The following is a 21,849-nucleotide window of genomic DNA, read 5'->3' as shown; positions in this document are numbered from 1 at the left end:
AAGGGGCTCTGCATAGACACACTCTGGCTTTAATGGGCCCTGAACCTGATGTTACTCTAAGTGGATTATTGCTGTGGTAAATAATAGCATTGCTGTGAGCAAAATGTTATAAGGTTAAATCAAATGCAACTTTGATTACACATTGGTTGAGGAGCTACAGAGCTCCGTTTTGTGTTGATGTAGCCCTACCTGTTACTGTTTACAGAGTTGCCAGTTAACATGGGACTAGAATATCATCATCTAAGAAGGATGCTCCCTCCCTCTCTTTCTCCAAGCTTGAATCTCAATTTAGAGATGGCTACAGTATCCAATCTTTTATTTCTAAGAAGAACAATATTGACAAACCCTCAGGGATAGTGCTCAGTGGTGTTCGTGGCAGTAGCCACACGCTGTTAATATTTTACTCCCTCCACAAGGTAGGGCTCCTTTCAAAACCAGCCAGCCCGGAAGAATGTGCTTTACTCTGTGCCTTTTACGCTCACTGGAGCCAGCATCAAATCAAATCAAATGTTATTTAAGGGTTAATGTAATCTGCTATTAAATACTGTGTCTGTGTGTATTGGAGAAACTTGGAGGGTTTTCATTGAGCCTCTCCACTCTACTCTGCCCTTAACACTCCCTGGGCACGCTCCTTTATTTGTCCAGTTAGCTGCTTAGGGTTGGTTAGTCACTACTACCTACAGCGCTATTAGCGTTTATTTATTTACTGTTTTGAACTGTTTTATTTATCTTGATAGAGCAGATGTCACCTAGTAAAGACACTAAAAACTCTCAACAACTTTTTCATATTTTGCTGCTTTAGGGAAATGGTCAGATAATGGTTTTGATGGTGTGTTAAAATGAATTATTTATCTAAAGCCATTATTTTTGTTCCTTGGGAATTGGACACTTAGCATAGAAATACGTAGTACAGAGAGTGATTTAGGAGGGTTAATGCCATTCATTTATTTCAGCACTGTCACATATTCCAAAGCCTTTACCCTCTTAGGATTCAACTAATGACCTACTTCAGGCCAGGATTCCAGACAAGGGGACCCTCATTACATAAGCATGACATACTGCAGCACCTTGGAAAATGTATCAACATGTTCCCCTAATTAACACAAACTGTAATGTCACTTCATAAAGCCAGGTCTGAAGCAATGCTTATGCAAGTATCATGAAGGCCTAATGCGTGGGCTTCATCCTTCATCCTAAGAAGATGTTCCTTTCCAATGCATGATTTAAATTTCAATAAATAATCCTCAAAGCCGTACAAATCTAAATGACAGTGTTCAAATAAAAGATTGGAATGGCAGCAGCAGCAGATAATTCTACTTTGTCATAGCATACATATGCAGTGGTTGGACTACTACATTACAAGAGAAAATGTACTTATGGCTGAATGTACAGGCCAGATACTGGGTCCATTACAATATCATAATCATCAAAAATAAATGGATCTTGAACAAGTGAGTGGAAAAACAGAAAATAGCTTAGAGGGTACAGGAATAAATACAGCTTTTTAATACATAATAATATGTCATTATACTTGTATGTATGGCATGTCTTAATATATAATATTATGTATGCGGATAGCTGTTATTCCTGTTTGGTACATGTGCTGATCTGGAGCAGTTGCACGGTCAGTCCTATACACTCATTAACCAAGATTTGAAGGTGCTTCAAAATCTCCCTAAATGACAGATACTATTTTATGATCAAGAAGTATGATGCCAAGTGATACAAAACAGTGATACAATACAGAAGCTGATCCAAATATGATGCTTTACCCAATAGCAGGATATGTGATAGCATAAGACAGCCTATCATTGTGATTCTAATCCAATTGAATTGATCATACAGAGGTTTGTAAGACTGTAGCAAGACAAATTGACTGTATATAGTAGTTATCGTTTAGGGGAAAGTGTGCCTCCCAGGATACCCTGAGTCTTCAAAACATCAGAGAATTGTTGGCTTGTGTTGAAAATGGGCTGTTGCTTTTTATCCTGTGTTTCAGGAGTATCTATAACCAGTGGGTTGTCAGCTTGTATTGTCAGGTTGTTTATCATTTTACCCTCAGTAAGTACTTGTAGGTCATTGATTGTTGTCAGTGGATCGTTGACTGGTGCTGTCAGTTGGTCATTGATCTATGGTGTGAAGCAGGAGATCTGTTGATGGTTTATTCTGTCCTGTCCAGTCTCTGAGTGGTACAGTATTCCCCTACAGTGCCATGGTATCGGCTCTCCACCTGTCCTCCACTGGGACTTCCAGGGGTGGCCTTCTCTCTATGGTGGGGCCCGGCCCAGACAGGGTGAGGTCGCTGGGGCTATAGGGGCAGGCGGATATGCATTGCCGAGCTGTTGGGCCGGGCAGCCAGGATGTAGATGGCACTCTCCCTCAGGAAGTCATCCCAGCTCACTGGTCTGGTGATGGGAACAGAGAGGAGGTTAGGGAGCCATATCCTCTAAACTGAGGTCAACTAAGGACAGACACACACACACTTAAGCACGCATACAGGCCTGCAAACACATAATTATATTTATTACATACCTGTCATCTTTCTGAGTGCTTCTCTCACTGCTGGAGCTGGCTGGGCTGCTGTCAGAAATGGGGCCAACATGGCTAATACTGCAGCAGGAAAAGCACACACACACACAAGCAATTTGTTTCATCTGTAAAGAGGTCAGGTAGATATCTAATGCAAAAGCACATTGAAAATATCTCAGTGGGTTATTGAGACCAAATGGCTTTCTTCCAGGCCACAGCCCAACTCATGAATTATTAAAGATAGAGGAAGAGACAGGCTCACGGTTTGCTCTGCATGTAAACCTCTTCTATGAAAGATGAATACTTGAACACTTTCTGCTACATCCTCAGTCTTGTTGCACTCTCTGGCTTAATATTATGTATATATTATACACTGTGAGTAATCTCTATGTAAAAGCTGTAAAACACAGCAGACAGAGCATGTTGTTGTCTTGTCTGACCTAAGAGGGGAATTAGAATGCATGCTCGGTCCTTGGCGTAGGGACCAGACCCTTTCACATCCACTTGGCCCCCTGTGTCCTCTTAAAGCTGACGAGGGAAGCCTGCTAGAGCTTCTCACAGGAGAACAAAAGTTTGCCTTTTGATCCCTCTAATGAGAGGACTGGATATTTCTTATCCACAGCTCAAACCAACAGGGAATCATCATATGAAGGGCTCTTTGTGTATAAGATAGACATCTCAATTGTTCTTGGGCTTTTATAGATCCCACCTGTAGTGTTTGCTCTATGATTCCAGTATTCCTCAGATGGACTTTATCCTGGCCTTGGTGAGAGGGTGAGTGAAATTATGGGTGGAATGTCAAAAAGGAATAGGTCGTGTGAGATTACTTGTGGATTGAGGGCTTGGAGACGCTAAAGAGAAGAAAAAATACTGATAACCCATGCAGTGCTTTGTCACTTACCCACAATTCACAGGAGAACACAATCCAATGAGTCTGAAGGATGGGACATAAGGTGATAAGGCGGATGGAATGGTATGACATATAACAATGAAGGAGGTCAGTACAGGGTAGTCCATTCACACAGTCACACGCACACACACACACTGACTCAATTAGTGAATGATTGTGAATGAATCAGTACCCGAGAGAAAGTCTCCAATCACAGACAGTGCAATTATCCACACTCAGATGAGAAGCGGTGAGATGAAGAGAGGTGAGTGATAGAAATAAACCTAGCTAAAGTCAATTGTTCCATTCAGCTCAGAGCAGCCAATAACTAATGGAGTCAATGGGACTCCAAGATCTGGGTCTGACACCAATGATAAACATATATATTCTACTCAAGGAGGGCTCACTGTTTAATGAATTAGAATCAACTTTGTGCAGGTTGGCATTTATTGTCATGAATCTTGTTCTGGAGGCAGCTCTGCAGAGTGGTCACTAGCTAGCACAGCCACAAAGTCTTACAAATCTGATTTTAACCTTAACCCTAACATTAACCACACTGCTAAACCTAATGCCTAACCCTAACCTTAAACTAATACCAAACACTCAGTTCTGCCTCCAGGGCAAGAATCATGACAGTTCGGCGTATGCATGACTTTCTCCATCAGAATTGTCATCAAACACTCTATTTCAATGATTTATTTTCTCTAACCGTGCACCTGCATGCAAAGCAGAAATGTTCATTCATCGGCTGCAACAGGGGAAATGAAACTGATGAAACCCCAGTAGTAAGCTTTAGTTCTCACCTCTCAGGCACAGTCAATGACGTTTCTGCATCTCACGCCACGTTAAATTAAACATCTCTTTGTTAAGTGTTATTAGTTCTAGGGTATGAAGTGGATTAAAGAGGCTTGAGGAATTTTTCACATTACCTTGTACTGATTGAGTTCTATTTTCCCCTTGAGTAGAAGCACCTGACTGTGAGTCTGTGACAGATATTTAATTAACTTCTCAACCTCATATCCTGTGGATGGATGGTTATGGACTCAACAGCGTTGTGCTCACCTCACATTGCAGGACTGGGACTCCTTGCTGAGCTTCTGAAACCAGGACTGCTGGGCCCAGCGGGTCTCTGCTCCCGTCACCACACCGTCTTTATCCAGGTCCAAACCCATGAACACTGACCGCACATGGTCCCGCTCCTTAGCACTCAACAGCCGCACCAAGGAGTTCTGGGAACAAAGGCATCCAGTGGATGAGAGTTTGTGTGTGTGTGTGTGTGCGTTGGAGTGTGTGTATGCGTTTGTATGTGTCTATATGCACATCTGTGTCAATGTGTAACACACCACACTTGAATGCCACAGGTTTAGTGGGTTCTGATGGGTTCTGGTACCTCTGTGCGGAACTTCTTGAGCACTCCCAGGGACTCGTGGTATAGGAAGTCAGACCACTCGATCTGGCCCCTCTTCTCCGGGTCCAGGGCAGCGAACTGGGCCAACACCTCCTCCTCCTGCTCATCAGAGAGGTCCTTCTCAAACAGTTGCTTCGACACAAAGTGGCGGTACTGCAGCAGCTCATCTGACACCAGGCACGACTCTACACAGCAAGAGCAGTTCATCACAACACCCACAAATTAATCTCCACAAGCATTGATCCAGATGCAATTAGTTTATGATTATTATTAATTTCACAAAGGCGAGAACTCCTGTCATTTATATCACACATTGAGATGGAAACCAGGCTGAAACAGTGTGTGCAGTTTTACAGAAACCTGTAACAGACAATTGCTAACAAATACCTACAGTAACGAGTAGTTACAGAGACATATTGATTAGTTACAATGAACCTGTTGTCATGATGTTGCCCTGTTGGGTGAGGTTTATGACCCCCCCCCCCATAAATACCCTTCCCCCTTTTCTCTCCACTCTACAGAATGGACTCTTGGAAAGGCCTTTGTTAACATAGAGAGAGTATGGTAACATCAACAAGTTGGGGAATGGAACAATATTTCTGTAATCGAACCAGTGGTACTTAAAGAATATGCTGTCAGATCAGTTGTTGTCTGGGACATTATTACTGATGACAGGACAACATAAATTCTATATTGGAAAGTCTACACATTCTAGTTATCAGATTCACATGGAATTGTTGTGCAATTTAAATGTTTAAATATTAAACTATTTGTGAAAAGATTAAATTAAATTTAAGCCTTCTAAATGAGAGAATTGTTTTCATAAGTAAACTATGCTCACTCAGTGGCCACGCCCAAGTGAACAGACATTGGTTGGAGAGGGATGAAACACACCCTTCTCTTCTCCAGTATAAAAGCCGCCGTGACACAATTCACGTCAGACTAAGAAAACCCCAGTGTGAGCTGGGGTTGCGAATGGTTGAATATCCACTCTACATAACAAAATTTACATCACGTGGATGTGATGATCACCACGCTGGAAGGATGAATTTCTACTAGACCAGTCAGAATACAGCGCAAGCTGATGATGGTAATTTGGTATGAACTTTAAACTCTTATTTACTAAAGAAGTGATACATCCTAGACATTGAGTTATCAGCTGCAGCTGTAAATGTACGTGGCCTAGGAAAAGACAGATAATCTCCTCTCTACAACACTATGACCAGAAAGATTCTTCAAGCGACAATGGCGATCTCTGCTGGGCAAACCAGTCTTCCATCTTCAACCCATCTAACGAAGCGCAGCTCAGAGTAAATATAATCATGCATTTTCCTTTTCCGAAAGGGTGGTAATTAGAAAGCATAAGATTCTGTATTTATGGTAGCATAGCTTCTCAAGGTCTGATAGAGACCCAATCCCCTTTGTCCCTCAGTCTTCCCGCTCTTTCATTCAAACCCAACCCCCTTTCTTTGTGTAACCAGTTGTCATATCGGTTTCGTCCGCTAGGGACTTTTTCTTTTATGACATGATTAGCAATCGATGTATGATCTATCCTGTGTATATGTAATTCTATGTGATTATTTAGGTATTTAGTAAATAAATAATGAAGCCAATTTTTGTATTGCTGATTCAACTTGTTAGCCAGGGTTCGTGCCGATAAACAAGAATTTTACGACGTTCAGATGAGACTGAATAAGGTGATGATTAATAATTAACTGCTATTGATATAAAAGATCTTCAGATCTTTAAGAGTTTATCGGGAAGACAGCTGCTCTATAAACACTCTTCCGTGGTGCCCCTGGTTATTAACGAGTTAATTGTTGCATAGTTTAATTCAATTACGTAATCAATCAAACATTTGGTAATCGATTTGATAAAATAGCCTGTCATATAATTTAATCAGTCAGAGACACGACACTGTGCATTACAAAAACAGAGAGCTTTTGGCACCATTCTGTTCTCAGCAACCTTTTGCTTATGTGCTTAGAGGGTTGGCTCAGAGATGGTTGAAGTGAATGAGAACAACCTGTATACACAATGTACTGGGGGTATTGATCTATTAACCACTGTCTACATTGCTATACCCAATAAAGCCTACTTGTACCAGATAATGTAGATCTGTTGGCTGTGTATTGTTTTCTAGAGGTGCAGCAGAAGCACCATGACATTATGACTGACCAGGGATGATCTTGCACTGCTTGAAGGTTTCCATCAGGCTGTACATCTCCTCTTCAGTCAGGAGCAGGTTCACGTTGTCCTATGGGAGAAAGGGGCGAAGGTCACTGTTAATCGGGAGAGATCTGATACAAACTCAGGTCTGAAGCTAATTAAGTACAAAGCGGGGCAGCACAAAGTGTGCCCCGCTGCCCTCATATGTGCAATAATGGAGCATACCCTAATTGATTCATGTGCTGTGTGTCTAAATTCAGTTCAGCGTGCGTCAGAAATGATCCAGAATGCCTTGGTGTGCTTATTATGCAGTTTCTCAGAAGCTATTTTTATAGACAAGTGTGTCAAGCGTGTACTAGATGGTTTGGAATAAACGACCATGGTAATAGGAAAATGTAAGCCTAGCAGCCATTTTACTACCCTCCTTGGCGAGGGTGCAGTTCAGGTCGAACACACATTAAACCTTCTATTAAGTGAATTATCTGCAGCAGGTGTGTGGGGGATGCTAAGTCTCTCTACGCTGTCTATCTCTGATGAGCAGGTTGAGAGGATGGAGTTGGAGGATGAGAATGACAGACGGTAATAATTGGGGTGGATAATTGGTCATGATATGTGAAATCTCTGGATAGCCCAGGGTTATGGAAATCAGACCGTTTGATTTCCAGTAGCATCACCTTCGAAAATGTATTTTGATTAAAGATTTTATACACTAATATGGAGCTCAAAACAGGATATGAGTCCAAAACTAGGGCTTTGTGTGTGCTCTTTGCATTCTTGCTAACCCCTTTAAGGAATCAAATAAACAATATTTCCAGGAAAGACAGGTGTATCCCTTAAATTGTTTATTCATCACATGTATGCTAAAGAGTCCAAACTCTGCCTGCCAGATATCATAAAATAAACTCTTCCTACGTGCCACTGATTTGGAACTGTGGTGCTGGGGTGTCAGAACAGGAGCACACCAGAAGAGGAGGGGGTGCAGGAGTGGTGAATCAAATCTGGGGGCTGCTGAAAATGGCCTGCTGGGTGACATTTGTACTTTTCCAGGATTTGCGTAAAGACATTGCGTTCAATACGGGTCTACAAATAATCCCATAAATGTGAGTGCATTGATCAGCTGTGTACCGTAGTCACTCTCTCTCACTCGATATCCACAGTGCTCAATCTCCTCAGCACGGGGAAACTGCTGACTTCATGTTTAAAAGAGAGAAAGCTTTTCTGTATATGTACGTAGTGGGATGTGTAGAACTGGGTGTCTAGTTAAACACCTCAACCCACTTTCTTGGTTTGTGTTTGTGTATTCTCTGGCAGGTTTGTTATTAAACTATTGCTCAAGATCAGTTCATGGTGAAAAAAAATCCCATTTGAAATCCTCAGAGAGCATAACTAATCATAAGTGTCAACAATAGAAATCAATTGGATGACGCGCACTAGATGTTTCCGATTTATATTTTAATCTCCCGAGTAATGCTTAAAGTTTTTTTTAATGTATTTGTTCATCCACAATCCAAACAAGTTGAAATACAATAGGTTACTCTATCCTGAGCACTAGGGGGAGTTATAAATGATTATAAATGATTAAAAGCAGTTAATTATTATGTTGCAACAACAATAAAATAATAGGGACACGAGGGTGACTTTTTGGTCCCCTCGATAGTGGAAAAGTCTAGTCAGTGGTGACGGCAGCACCAGCTCTCACCACCCCAGGCAAATCCCCAAGCCCCATGACTGTGGATGAGAGGAGATGTGAGAATGACACAACACCAAAGCTGTGAAATTACATTTCAAAGGGGACATAGCTAGACATTTGGATGACTTTCCCAGGCGATAAAATAAATAGTGTTTGTTTCTGAAGCTTCGATGACAGTTCTTAGAGCTCAACTCTTCATAGACGAAAAGGTGTATTTTTCTCACTGTCACTTTCATCTTCTTCCACTATCACGCTTCTCTTCACTTTCTCCCTCACACCCATACTGATTGTGGGCCAGCGAGGAACAAGTCAATTGGGCCAGCGAGGAACAAGCCCTATCAATGTCCCTTCTCAAACTGTCTAAAAATTGCCTCTTTTGTACTCATGAAAGTCTCTCAATCAGCTTCAACACTCACAGTCCGCAAAAATACAGAGGTAGGATCCTAATTTGAGCCAGTTCGCTACAGCAGGAAAATAATCCGTCAGCAACAGGAAATGTTCATTATTATGTGGATTATAATTATTGGACATTTTTTTGTAGGATTTTATTACATTTTGCATAAGGGAAAATCAAGTCTGAAATTTCAAAGTGGAAATTACAAACTTCAGAAGGCTTTTTTAATTCTCAAATACACTACAAGTAAATTCTCCTGCAACAGACGGATCAAATTAATATCCTACATCTGTAAGATAAGCCCTCTACTTTAGTCTGAAGAGCACTTTAGGAAATGCACTCTTATGCCGTCTGTACTTTAATTTTACCATATTGCACATTGCTTCTCCAAAGATTAGTGGAGTGTCCTTCATGTTGAAGACAAGCTATTTAATTTATTATGAGATTAAGAATCTTGGCACACTTTCAACATTGCCTCCAAATGATGTATTACTGGCTTTTTATAAACATACACTTGGGAAAGAGGATTTGGCTGGAAGTATCATAAGAGAATACACTTATATATAGATGTGTGTGTGGGTGCAAGGTGTGTTCAGGTTCATAAAGTGTGTATTGTTTATAGTTGTGTCTGTTATAGTAACAATAGTGGGTATGCATCATACAAAGGTGAAATAGCAGTCTTTGTGGAGTGTAGTTGGTCTTTGTGAATAGCCAATAGGAGGTGATTATTGACTGAGTGACTGACGCAGTAGTAGCAGCTCCAGCCTGTCGCGGTGTGAGCTGTCTCCCTCATCTCCTGCAGGAGTTCGGTGCGCAGGTAGCCCATTTCACTCAGACAGCCATCATGGAAGACCCGTGTGCAGGTCCTGCAGGGAAACAGGTCGTCGGCCGTCCACACCTCACACACCTCACACATCTCATCGTTCACCGGCTGGGGAAAAGGCAAATCAGGTCATTGGGTTAAAGACCATACTCCTAATGCATGAGGTGGGGGTTGAATCCTACGTAGGAGACCTGTCAGTTGTGTTCCAAATCCACTAGCTGAAAGATCCATCTACTGTATATGTCTGAGAATCATATGAAGTCACTGACTTATCCAAATGACTAAGCAGTAGGGGCTGAAAAGAGGATCTTGACCCTATAACGGTAAATTAATATCTACTTCACCAGAGAAAGATGAACTCGTGAATACCATTTTTATGTCTCTGAGTGCAGTGTGAAGAAAGTTGCTAACTAGCTCTAGCATGCTAGCAGATAAGACTTCCATAGACTTCCAGTCACTGCGCTAAAGCTAGTTAGCATTGGCTCGCGAAACTACCTCTAACTTCCTTCATATTGGACACAGAGACATACAAATGGTATCCACAAGTTCATCTAACTCTGGGAAAGTAGATAAAGGGTTTCATTGCCCAAATCCCAAAGCATCCATTTAACATATTTTCATAATCAAACTTTCATACCTACTCCATTAAGCTTCTCCATTAGGGTTTAAATATAGAAATAATCCCGTGACACACCTCTCTCTCACAAAGACTGTCAGAAAGACCAGCTTTGAATCACGTCACCATGTTGAAGGCTAGCTGTTCTCTCCTGAATGTTACAGTCTAGACAGATTATTGGATTGATCAAACAGCGAATGCAAAGAATGTTGTGTCAATTCCGCCATACACTCCAACACATTTGATTCAAGTTTAGAATCAAAGCTTAGAGAGCACTGTTTTATTTCATAGTAACTTAAGTATAATTTTAGAGTCATCAGTTTAGTGTCTCTCTTTCAGGTGATTTCAGGGCCATCCCTCAGGACTCCATTCACAGGCAGAAGACGTTTGACTGTCTACACAGTCAAAATTATTATAGTGCGAACTTATACCATAGCGCAGTCAGTCAGTCTCTTACCTCTAATACTGCTTTGACCTCAGGATGAAAAACGTTACTATCGTCACAGTCTTCTGGACTGACCTTGTCAAACCTGGTCGCTTACAGGTGACTATAGCCAGAAGGAATCATACCTCCCCCATACTCAATACTCAAACCTATTCCTAGAGACATAGAGGTCTATACTCTCATCACATTATGAAACAGATGTAACTCAACAATAGTTTCTAGCTATCTTGTCTGGTATCATTATGTGTGAGTCATCCTGTGTGAGGATTATAACTACAGTTATCTGTAGAGAGCCTGATAGGAAAGGAGAAGTTTCTCTATTGATTTTACCCAATCATGAAGGAGGCTGAAATTGCCTGCCAATATCATCATTATATCTGGTTCCACTAAGACTTTGAGTACTTCCTTGATGACTAATCTACGAAAAACACAGCACTGCTAATTTTCCTCTCTTATGTGAAGTATCCTACAGCTCCAAACATGAACAATTTAATTTAGGGCTGATATCTATTATCTATTATCTTTTGTAACAAGTGTTATGTTAATCTTAATAACTACAGCGACTGAAAGGCTGCAACACTTAACAAAGAGCTGCAGTTAGTTTCAGGATGTGTGGCAAGGATTAAGATAGCCCTAAATATTTCAAAAACTAAAAGCATTGTATTTGGGACAAATCGTTCACTAAACCCTAAACCTCAACTAAATCTTGTAATGAACAATGTGGAAATTGAGCATGTTGAGGTGACTAAACTGCTTGGAGTAACGCTGGATTGTAAACTGTCAAGCATATATATTGGTCAAAACATATTGATACAAGAGTAACTAAGATGGGGAGAAGTCCATTATCAACAAGGCAGGTCCTACAGGTCCTAGTTTTGTTGCACCTGGACTACTGTTCAGTTGTGTGGTCAGGTGCCACAAAGAGGGACTTAGGAAAATTGCATTTGGCTCAGAATAGGGCAGCACGGCTGGCACTTAAATGTACAAGGAGAGACAAGATTAATGATATGCATGTCAATCTCTATTGGCTCAAAGTGGAGGAGTGTAACGCCCTGGCCATAGAGAGGTTTTTTTTGTTATCTATTTTGGTTAGGCCAGAGTGTTACATGGGTGGGCGTTCTATGTTTATTTTTCTATGTTGGTTTGTTTCTTTGGTTGGCCGTGTGTGGCTCCCAATCAGGAACAGCTGTAGTTCGTTGTTGCTGATTGGGAGTCATACATAGGCCGCCTGTTTTTTCTTTGGGGTTTGTGGGTGATTGTTTTCTGTTTAGAGTATTTCCTGACAGGACTGTTTTGTTGTCATCTTTTGTTTATTTTTGTAGTGTTCTCTTTTTCAATTAAATTTCAAGATGAACACACATCCTCCGCTGCACCTTGGTTTCATTACTACGACAGCCGTTACAAGGAGAGATTGACTTCATCACTACTTGTTTTTGTAAGAAGTGTTGACATGCTGAATGCACCGAGGTGTCTGTTTAAACTACTAACACACAGATCGGACACCCATGCATACCCCACAAGACATGCCACCAGAGGTCTCTTCACAGTCCCCAAGTCCAGAACAGACTATGGGAGGCGCACAGTACTACATAGAGCCATGACTACATGGAACTCTATTCCACATCAGGTAACTGATGCAATCAGTAGATAAAAATATAACTTATGGAACAGCATGGACTGTGAAGAGACACACAAAGGTACAGACACACGCATACGCACACAAGCGCTAGCACACACACTCTACACACACGCACATTGTAATATTGTTGTAAGGTGGTATTATACATTTTGTATTGTAGATATGTAGTGGTGTAATAATGTTATATGATGTACTGTTTTATTTTTTGTTTAATATGTAATGTAAGGGCCTTAATGTGTTTGGAACTCAGGAAGAGTAGCTGCTGCCTTGGCAACAGCAAATGGGGATCCTTGATAAATACAAATACAAATAACAATATTCTGTTGCTGCTACAGTATGGCTATCCGTTTCAGTAACGTCTTAATCTTAATGTTTTGTCTGCTCCTCTCTAGTCTGTCCCTGCAGCTGTAACATATTATTCCTCATTACTGAAAATAGTCCACTCTCTGTTCTACTTTTTGTTTCTGGTGAGCACCATTAGAGTGATTTAAAGCATAAAAACAATCCCAATCCTCTCTTGAGAGTCCTATTATAAAAGTCTGCTCTTCCTAATAGCCACAAGCGGCTAATTGGTCATCTGGTTCAGTCCTGAACCGCTCCCCCGTCTCTGACCACTTCAGGACCCCTATTAGTCATGGTGACCCTGGGATGTGAGGCAGAGGCCAAGGCCTCCTCACTGAGACAGCCTGAGCACCTGCCCACACAACAGCATTCTCTCTATGAAGAGCACTTAGACGCCAACACAAAGGCTCTACCGTAGAGTAGAGGGAAAATAGCTGGTGTGACAAAAGCATACATCTTTTTTCAAACACACATTATCTCACCTATGGGGGGAAATGCTAAAGACTCAGCATACTTAACAGATATTTAGGTCTCTTTTCAGTCTAAACATCCTAACTCAACTGGATTTCACGGAGATAAGTCTGCTGTTGCCATGGTAATTCCTTCTCACACATATCTTAAAAATTCAGGGGTTTAAAGAACAAAGTAAACCCTTTATTGTAATGTATCCCACACTATCCTACCTGCTCTCTCTGTCCCAGTGCTACCTCCATAGGCTGGTCAACGTTGGCATCTCTCTTGGGACGTACAAAGGCAGGTGGGGTGAGCTGATGGCCGGTCTTGTCCAGATCCTCAGGCTCCACCCCCTTCCCGTCCCGTAACCTATTCCAGGCCTCCTGGTTGACCTTACACTCGTCCCTGGTGGGGGCCGGAGTTGCAGCCTGCTGGGAGGTCCCTGAGGGCCCTGCTTTGCTGTCTGCCTCTCTGTGCTCTGCCTCCTCCTTCTCCTCCAGGTTAGGTGGTGGCGAGGCTTCCGTCGGCCCCTCTCTTTCCTCTTTAGATCCTTCCCCCTGGTTTGTTGTGGATGGGGCGCGTTCCTTTACCCCTTGCTGAAAGGCAGAGACGACCGAGGTGCATTTCTGCACCTTCTCCACCTGATGCTTCTTAGACATGAGCACTCCCATGACTACGTAGAAAGGGAGGGAGAGAGGGAGAGAGGGAGAGAGAGAGAGAGAGAGAGAGAGAGAGAGAGAGAAAGAGATGGGTAGTCGTTACTGTGTGTATGGCATACATTTTGTTTGAGAGATATGGCTACTTGGACTTGCCATTTTATCAAGAGTTAAGATTAAAGTGATATGTTGACCAACTTTGTGTGTGTGCGTGTGCATAATGGTTCCATTCTCAGGTACAGTTACACATCCCACTGGGCACACACTGGTTGAACCAATGTTGTTTCCATGTCATTTCAACATGTACTAGACGTTGAATTGACGTCTGTGCCTAGTGGGATCATGATCTATCACCAGACTGAGCTCAGCCATTCCTGGTCCTGGATTGCCGCCATTAATGCTCATCAATCACATGAAACTACTTTAGATAGGAGCATTAAACATAAATCAACAAATAAAATGAATGGGAAGAGTAAAACAAAACACAGTAATCTTCAGTGGCTCCTGTAACAAACAAAGAACTACTTTCGCTTATTCCACTCGGCTCATTCGAGACCATGAATTCCGTTATTGAAAAGGGGGCTGTTGGGGATTCAAGTTGATTACACGGTACTTAGAGGACACGTGTCGCGATCTGAAATGCAATCTCATCCAGCCACGCTCCAGATAAGTGGTTGTGTGAAATCCAATCCCATTCATCTAGAGTACCATCAGAGTGCTTCCCTGCCTCTGTCCTTTCCTCTCTTTCTCAGTTAGCTCTAATATGACTACAGTTTTGAGGCTTCTGTGCGTGGCCTTCTTGGTATATTATTGAATCTTGCTCAATGACAGGATTTGGAGGATAGGACACTCTTCCCAAACACCCATCGGCCTTTACTCTCTTTACTGGTACAGCCTATTTCTGTGGACCTCCTGTAACTAGCAGCAGACAGATGGACGGGTGGACAGTCAGACTGACAGACAGGGAGCAGGGGGACATAGTGTGAACACAAGCTCATCAAAGTCTTTTGAGTGCCAGGAGGAGATGATTATGCTGCTGGAATTAATCTCAGCCAGTGATGTGTCCATCCTCCTCCAGAGTGTTGAGGTGACAGGGGACGGGTGACACATCAGACAGACAGACACAGTAATGAGGCTCGATGATAGACTGTCTAACAAGGCATCCGAGGAGTACCACAGGAAGGCCACAGTCAAGCTCCACTAGAGGCCATCCCTGGCTGACCAGACCTGGCACAAACACACACCCATCCTTACTAAAAGGGCCTGGCACCCCCTGATAGACATAAGACATTATCCACCTTTCATTACGTAACATCCTCCCATGAAGATGGAGCTCCCGCTGCTCACAGAGAGACTGAGCAGTGTAGGAGACCTCACCGTTTTGAGGTTAACTTGTGAATTTTAAACGAGGGCCTTATTTATTGTTCTTCTGTCAAAGCTGACACACCTGGGTCAGTGCTTTGTACACTGATGTAATAAAGGGAATTTAGAAATCTGCCACTGGTTATCTAGCAGGTCTTCTAACCCAAAGCTTTTGCCATGAAACTGTCAAAAATGCAAAACATTTGAACATTATACTTCCCCTCACACTTGACTGGTGTTTTCGTAAGAGTGTCTTACACTAATCTTACCTCAGGAGACACTCAGAATGTGAGAATTCATAGATGTGAAAACTGTATTTATTTACAAACGGGACTAAAGACTTAAAATGTCTGGAGGGTGGAAAACAACCATCTTTTGGCCCACATACTACAACGCAGGCTAAATCCATAGAAATGAGGAGGAGTGCTGTGGTTCCCTCGGGCTGTGTGTTCACTAGCTTCCTACAAGAGCAGCTGCCTGTGCTGCTCTGCACAGAAGGTTGGACCACTCTGAATGATTTAAATGCCCCTGGATAAAAATAAGAAGTAGATGGGGAGGAAAACATGGCCACTCCTTGGGACAGGACTTGATGCATGGCAGGACTTGACGCAATCCCATTCTGAACAAGCTCCACCGCAACAGTCTGGATATTCTCCCACTAGGTCTCAAGATACTGTATGGGCGGAATTCTAGGCACTTTTATGAGCACTTGTATCTTTCATATTGTTGCATATAACAAGACTCGTAAAGCCTATGGTGAACTATGTACATAGTGTAACACAGCAGGAATAATGATGGTGCAGTGTTTTTGGCAGAGCTACAGCAAATAGAATTTGCACAAGCTAAAGAAGAGCACTTTAACATAGAATGATACAGTCTGAATGTATTTGTGTTGCCTATAGAAACATTTGAATCAGTTTTATTAGCTTGTCAGCTTTAACAAAGACATCTGGGTTTGCTCTATGAAGCAGAGCACCCAATGATGGTGAACAGGATGGCTGGAGCTCACAGCACTGTCTTGGTGTAATGAAATATTGATACTTTTGGAGGAAGATGGCGCCATGGTGCTCTTTAAATCCCTCTGATCTAGCTCTCGCTCCCAGTAATCCCTTTTGTAGGCTGTCTACACTCCACTGGTCAAACATGATTTATCAGAACGAAACCATGTCTGTCATTGCCAGCCCTGCTCAGAGCCCACTGAAGGGAAGTGATACAATAAACAGTACCATAATTCACCAACACAACACTGTGCACTGATGAAAGCCAGTCAATTTGATTTGACATTTATTTTGTACGTCTCATGCATAATACCCCCCAAAATACTTGAAGTCCTTGGGTGTAATAGAGAATCTATTTTTGTCCCGCAGAGACGACGTTTTGGCAAAGGCAGAGCGTATGCAAAACAGGACATTAATCTTGGGTTGGAATTAGAATGGGTTGGCTCCTGTGAGCCTTGTAAAACAGTGTATTAGGGGCTGATTAGGACACCTTGGTTGTCCATTAGTATTCCGTCAGACACCTCGTCTGCACAGGTGTCACTGTAGAATGTCATCCACGTTAAGCTCCTACAATAGCAATCTTTTATCCTGCATTATGCAAACGGGGGGATTTAAGAGAATCTGTTTAATCTAGACTATTTGTACAGGCTTTTCCCAACAGACAGTTTATTATTATAAAGAACAGCTGTAGTTTCTGTAATGAACCCAGTTTGACAGTAGGGGTTAAGGTGCTGGGTCTGACTACAGAGTTGGTTGTCCATGTGACAGTAGTGACATGTTTTTTTTCACAGGTCCATTCTCGGTATGTGCAGATTAGAATCCCAACCAGTCCTCCTTTTCATGCCGAGATTGTGGGGGGAGATTAATTGAATGGGGGCGCCACATAGCATTCCTGTTCATGGGAATGAATCCCATTTAGCCAAGGATCTCATCCATGGACCCGCAGAGCAAAGACCTGGAACTAATTACACTAACGAGTTCACCCAGGCCAGGCCTTCACCAGTGAGCAGAATTGTAAACACAAATACAAGCACACACAAAACAACCACACACACACACACAAAACCACCCACACACAAACAAAACAACCACACACACACACACACACACACACACAAAATAACCACACACACACACAAACACACACACACACACACACACACACACACACACACACACACACACACACACACACACACACACACACACACACACTGGTAAACATACACAAAAATGCTTGAGACAAAATCTCCCTGACCTGCTGGGATTCCATATCTCTGGTACACCGAGAACACAGAAGCGCCTGGAAATGGAGGAATTTAACTCTAAATGCATCCTTAGAGAGGAGTCCCCATGTTGGCATTCAAAGGCTGCCAGGCAAACTGAGAGGCTGTGCCAGTGCCAGCCAATACACTGAGGCTGAGAGAAGCTGACAATGGGCACTGTGCGAAAGCCAATACACTGAGGCTGAGAGAAGCTGACAATGGGCACTGTGCGAAAGCCAATACACTGAGGCTGAGAGAAGCTGACAATGAGCACTGTGCGAAAGGCAGGTGATCTGTCACAGGCTGTGGAGCTGGACTCAGTCCAGGGCACTAGGACTCCCCAGGCACAGGGCCTGTGTTTACCCAAGGATTAGCCCAGAATGGGACACAGAGGCTGTAGTAGTACTGAACCAAAGGTAGGTTGAACCACCCAACGAGAGGTTATAATGCATGACATAATCATGTGTGGCTAGGATCCGCACCCGTCTGAGAGCTGACCTTGATCGCTGCAAAACGGTCTGATGCCAAGCCTACATTACACACCCGCAAATGTGTGTTTCACCCTGGTAGCACATAAAGAGATGCGAGGAACTTCATGACACTAGATCACTAAATCCCGCCTATGAATGTTCATTTTAAAACACAGCCATCAATCATTGTCTGATAAAGAAAAATTCTATAGCTGCTGCAATAACCCCAGATTCGATTCGAGCCTTGTCATCCTTGATGCATCAATCAAAAAGTCATTGGAAATGCAACTGTGAAACGTTGTGTTATGGAACAATTTTGCTGTTAGTATCTGTCATATTGAAAATATAAATAAACGGGATTTACCTGAGATAAAATCGGACAACTCTCCACCGTGACTTGAGAATTCCTTTTTTCTTGTGCCTCACGCACGGCTACACAGCATTTCAAGGCTTCGATTGAATGAAAAGTAGGCGATGTGCGGGTTTAGCTTACTCGTGTTTCTTTACCACAATGCATTGAATGGTATTTTATGTATGCGTGACACTCACTCAAATAGCCTCACTTACAAATCTATAGTGCAAATGTGATCTAAATAACCTATAGCACAGGTGATAAGAGTGATACGAGTCCGTCAAAAAGATTGCGTGGACAGCTCCAGTGCTGAAATCTCTTTCTTGTCACTTGCGCGTGTGGAGAGCTACAGGGCAACTCTCGAAAATGCAGCCGTATGCACAGCACCGTTACAGCGAGACAGAAGTTGAACCATGAAGCAATGCTATTCACTATTCGGACCCACACTAACAACGAGCCTTGATAGTCAGTCAATTGAAAGTATTGAGGAACTAGATAACTTGCAGGCTACTCAATCTAAAATGTTACCTTCTTGATTGGCCGGGGACCAGATAAAAAAATCCGCTTGTGCCAGAATACACTAATAACCAATAACCTCCCAGAAAGGTTGAAACGTCATATATGGGAGTGTTGAGGCTTTTACAGCCCCACTCAAACCTCTCATGAATCAATATCATCATCTCATGATCATGATGCGATATAGAGATCTAATGGGAGCCTATAGTAAAATTTAAGTTCAGGCATCTTCCAAATGCATTGAAAATGATACTTTGATATATTAAATTACAGCCATGCACATTTAAACTGAGAGGTGAGAGAGGCGATTGAAGAATAAATGGGAGTATGCCATATCATCATATCTAATTTGATTTTTCCTGCTTAACTTGACAAACATTGACTTTTTAAACATTGACTTTACAAACATTGCCCTCTCTATCTTTTTCAATATGTTTAATCTGTACTCTGTACTATAGAGGGGGATATAGTCTCTAGCACCTCCCGGTGTGTTGTTCCAGTGCATGGTGGGTTAAATGTAGGCAGAGCCATACATTATTGATGTAGAGGTGAATGCATAGTGACCCATAGGTCTCTGGGGGCTGGCCCTCTCCAGACAGAGGCAGGAAAAGGGAGGAATACTCCACTTTGTGTAACACACAAAACTTGACCCCTCAGCTAACCCCCCAGTGTCTCTTTGTCCCTTCCGTCCATCTCAGGATTTGTCATGAATAAGATATATATATTTCTTGTATTTTGAATTCCTTACCTGTTTCCATTGTTGTTACAGACTCTCCACCAGTAAAATAGTAAACACACTTTCTAAAATATCAAAAGGTAGAGTTCTCTTGAAGGTGGGACACAAAAATTGTGCAATGTTGAAGTTCTGCTTATAACAATAACAATGTTGTTTTCTGCATATCCGAGTTCCAGATTAGGTCTTATTACACAGTAAACGTTATGCATTGATGCTCAATTCACTGTCTTAGACTATCTGTAATATTCATGCCTGTGCACTTTGAGGTCAAAATAAAATGACTCATCATCTTGCAGAGGAGAGACAGCGGAGGAGTTTGAAAGTTCATCAATTATTCTATTGGTCTCACATGAATGTGGTCTTAATGAAGATAAACTGAACAGGTCGAGCTAGGTTTGAGGACGGGTGAGAAATCAAAATCCTTTACAGTGACTTTACATTGACTTTTCTACCAAGAGGCAGGGCGTGTCACAATATCCTCTCCGCTTCCCTTGGCACCCATACCCTCCATGTGAATGGTAATGGTTGCAGTGCCTTATGGTCAAGCCAGGATAGATCTCTCTCTCTCTCTCTTTGTGTTTGTGTGTGTGTGTGTGTGTGTGTGTGTGTGTGTGTGTGTGTGTGTGTGTGTGTGTGTGTGTGTGTGTGTGTGTGTGTGTGTGTGTGTGTGTGTGTGTGTGTGTGTGTGTGCTTCCCTTTTATCTTATACAGACCCTCAACTAAAGTATGAACCTTTAAAAGACCTTTAATTTTTTCAGTGTCCTTGCCTTCTGTGATCCTTGTGACCGTGTCATTGTCCCACTGTAGATTACATTTCCTGAATGACTGACTGCTCAGGATTCAAACCAACAGAATGAAAAGCACATCAGCAGGCATTCTGTGCTTTGACATGAAACTCTCTCTCTCTCTCTCTCTCTCTCTCTCTCTCTCTCTCTCTCTCTCTCTCTCTCTCTCTCTCTCTCTCTCTCTCTCTCTCTCTCTCTCTCTCTCTCTCTCTCTCTCTCTCTCTCTCTCTCTCTCTCTCTCTCTCTCTCTCTCTCTCTCTCTCTCTCTCTCTCTCTCTCTCTCTCTCTCTCTCTCTCTCTCTCTCTCTCTCTCTCTCTCTCTCTCTCTCTCTCTCTCTCTCTCTCTCTCTCTCTCTCTCTCTCTCTCTCTCTCTCTCTCTCTCTCTCTCTCTCTCTCTCTCTCTCTCTCTCTCTCTCTCTCTCTCTCTCTCTCTCTCTCTCTCTCTCTCTCTCTCTCTCTCTCTCTCTCTCTCTCTCTCTCAAAACACATCAATATATAAAGCCTAGTCCAAAATATCTTTCATATCAAACAACCAGAAAATAGTCTAGGGGATAAATACAGGCTGTCTTAGTCTACAGATTAACCAAATGGAAATGTGAGAAGAAAAAGGTTGAGAGCTGCTTGAGGATATGAAGTAATTCAAGGCTTTTCTTCTGTAGTATACCATGTAATAAATAGCAAAGAACTAGAGCGCAAAGACAGTCGGACATATTACACTGTAGCCTGACGCCTCACACTAAATTCTTCCGTAGCTCTGTCATCCGTTACAGACCTTGTGGAGAAAAAAACAACGTCTGTGGGTGTGGCATAGAGTTTGAACAGAGCAAGGAGTCTGGGTAGCCAGGCAAATTACACTGTCCCTCAGTTGATCATTTAGTATCCCCTTTTTTGTTCAAGCTAGGCTGTTGAATTACAGTAACTGATATGCCCACAGTCTCTCCTCATTCCAAGAGCAGTCTTACTGTATCTGTATTTTCTATTTAGTCACGCCCATGACAGATGAGAGAACGTTATCTATCAGGTGAGCCGAGGTATTTTTTCTTTGTTTCATCATTCAGAAAAGTTTCACACAGTGTATTCTTATTCAATTCCGGTCACACTGCCAAACACAGTACCTGTCATAAAATTCTCTGGAATGTTTAGAGGCCAAATGTTTACTCTGCCGGATTATTTAAATATTGATAAAAACTGTTGTTTTTTCAGAGAATATGGAAAAAATTACTTTACAGTTTATTGGTATTCAATGCAGCTCCCATCAGTGGCCTATCAAAACTCACTAATAGACTGAACAGTGAGGGTAGAATTTATTTA

The 21,849-nt window shown here is 42.3% G+C and overlaps 1 protein-coding gene across 2 annotated transcripts; it reads right to left on the bottom strand.

The window, feature by feature from the left end:
* Nucleotides 1-920: 920 nt before the first annotated feature.
* On the bottom strand, nt 921-19,073 carry LOC106563217 (PHD finger protein 24). Of its 2 annotated transcripts, XM_014128573.3 has the most exons (9): nt 18,513-19,073; nt 13,628-14,070; nt 9,825-10,010; nt 7,005-7,083; nt 4,809-5,011; nt 4,481-4,647; nt 3,431-3,463; nt 2,533-2,610; nt 921-2,405 (listed from the first exon to the last, which is right to left on the bottom strand). In XM_014128573.3, the coding sequence occupies exons 2-9, from the start codon at nt 14,066-14,068 to the stop codon at nt 2,309-2,311; spliced, it is 1,284 nt and encodes a 427-aa protein (XP_013984048.1). In that variant the 5' UTR covers nt 14,069-14,070; nt 18,513-19,073; the 3' UTR covers nt 921-2,308. The 2 variants fall into 2 exon arrangements, with proteins under 2 accessions (XP_013984048.1, XP_013984049.1); XM_014128574.3 differs by lacking the exon at nt 3,431-3,463 and having other exon boundaries at nt 18,513-19,071.
* Between the last annotated feature and the right edge of the window lie 2,776 nt (nt 19,074-21,849).

The sequence above is a fragment of the Salmo salar genome, chromosome 11 (assembly GCF_965601325.2).
Source record: "Salmo salar chromosome 11, fSalSal1, whole genome shotgun sequence".
NCBI classification, from domain to species: domain Eukaryota; kingdom Metazoa; phylum Chordata; class Actinopteri; order Salmoniformes; family Salmonidae; genus Salmo; species Salmo salar.
This window is presented reverse-complemented; position numbering and strand designations above follow the sequence as displayed.

Bases quoted from the DNA above. Each gene is read 5' to 3' on its own strand.
- LOC106563217 (XM_014128573.3), bottom strand. From the start codon at position 14,068: ATGGGAGTGCTCATGTCTAAGAAGCATCAGGTGGAGAAGGTGCAGAAA. The intron at 4,648-4,808 runs GTACCAGAACCC...CTTTGTTCCCAG, and splicing joins TCAAGAAGTTCCGCACAGAG to AACTCCTTGGTGCGGCTGTT. The intron at 3,464-4,480 runs GTGAGCACAACG...CCCATCCTTCAG, and splicing joins TCCCAGTCCTGCAATGTGAG to ACTCATTGGATTGTGTTCTC.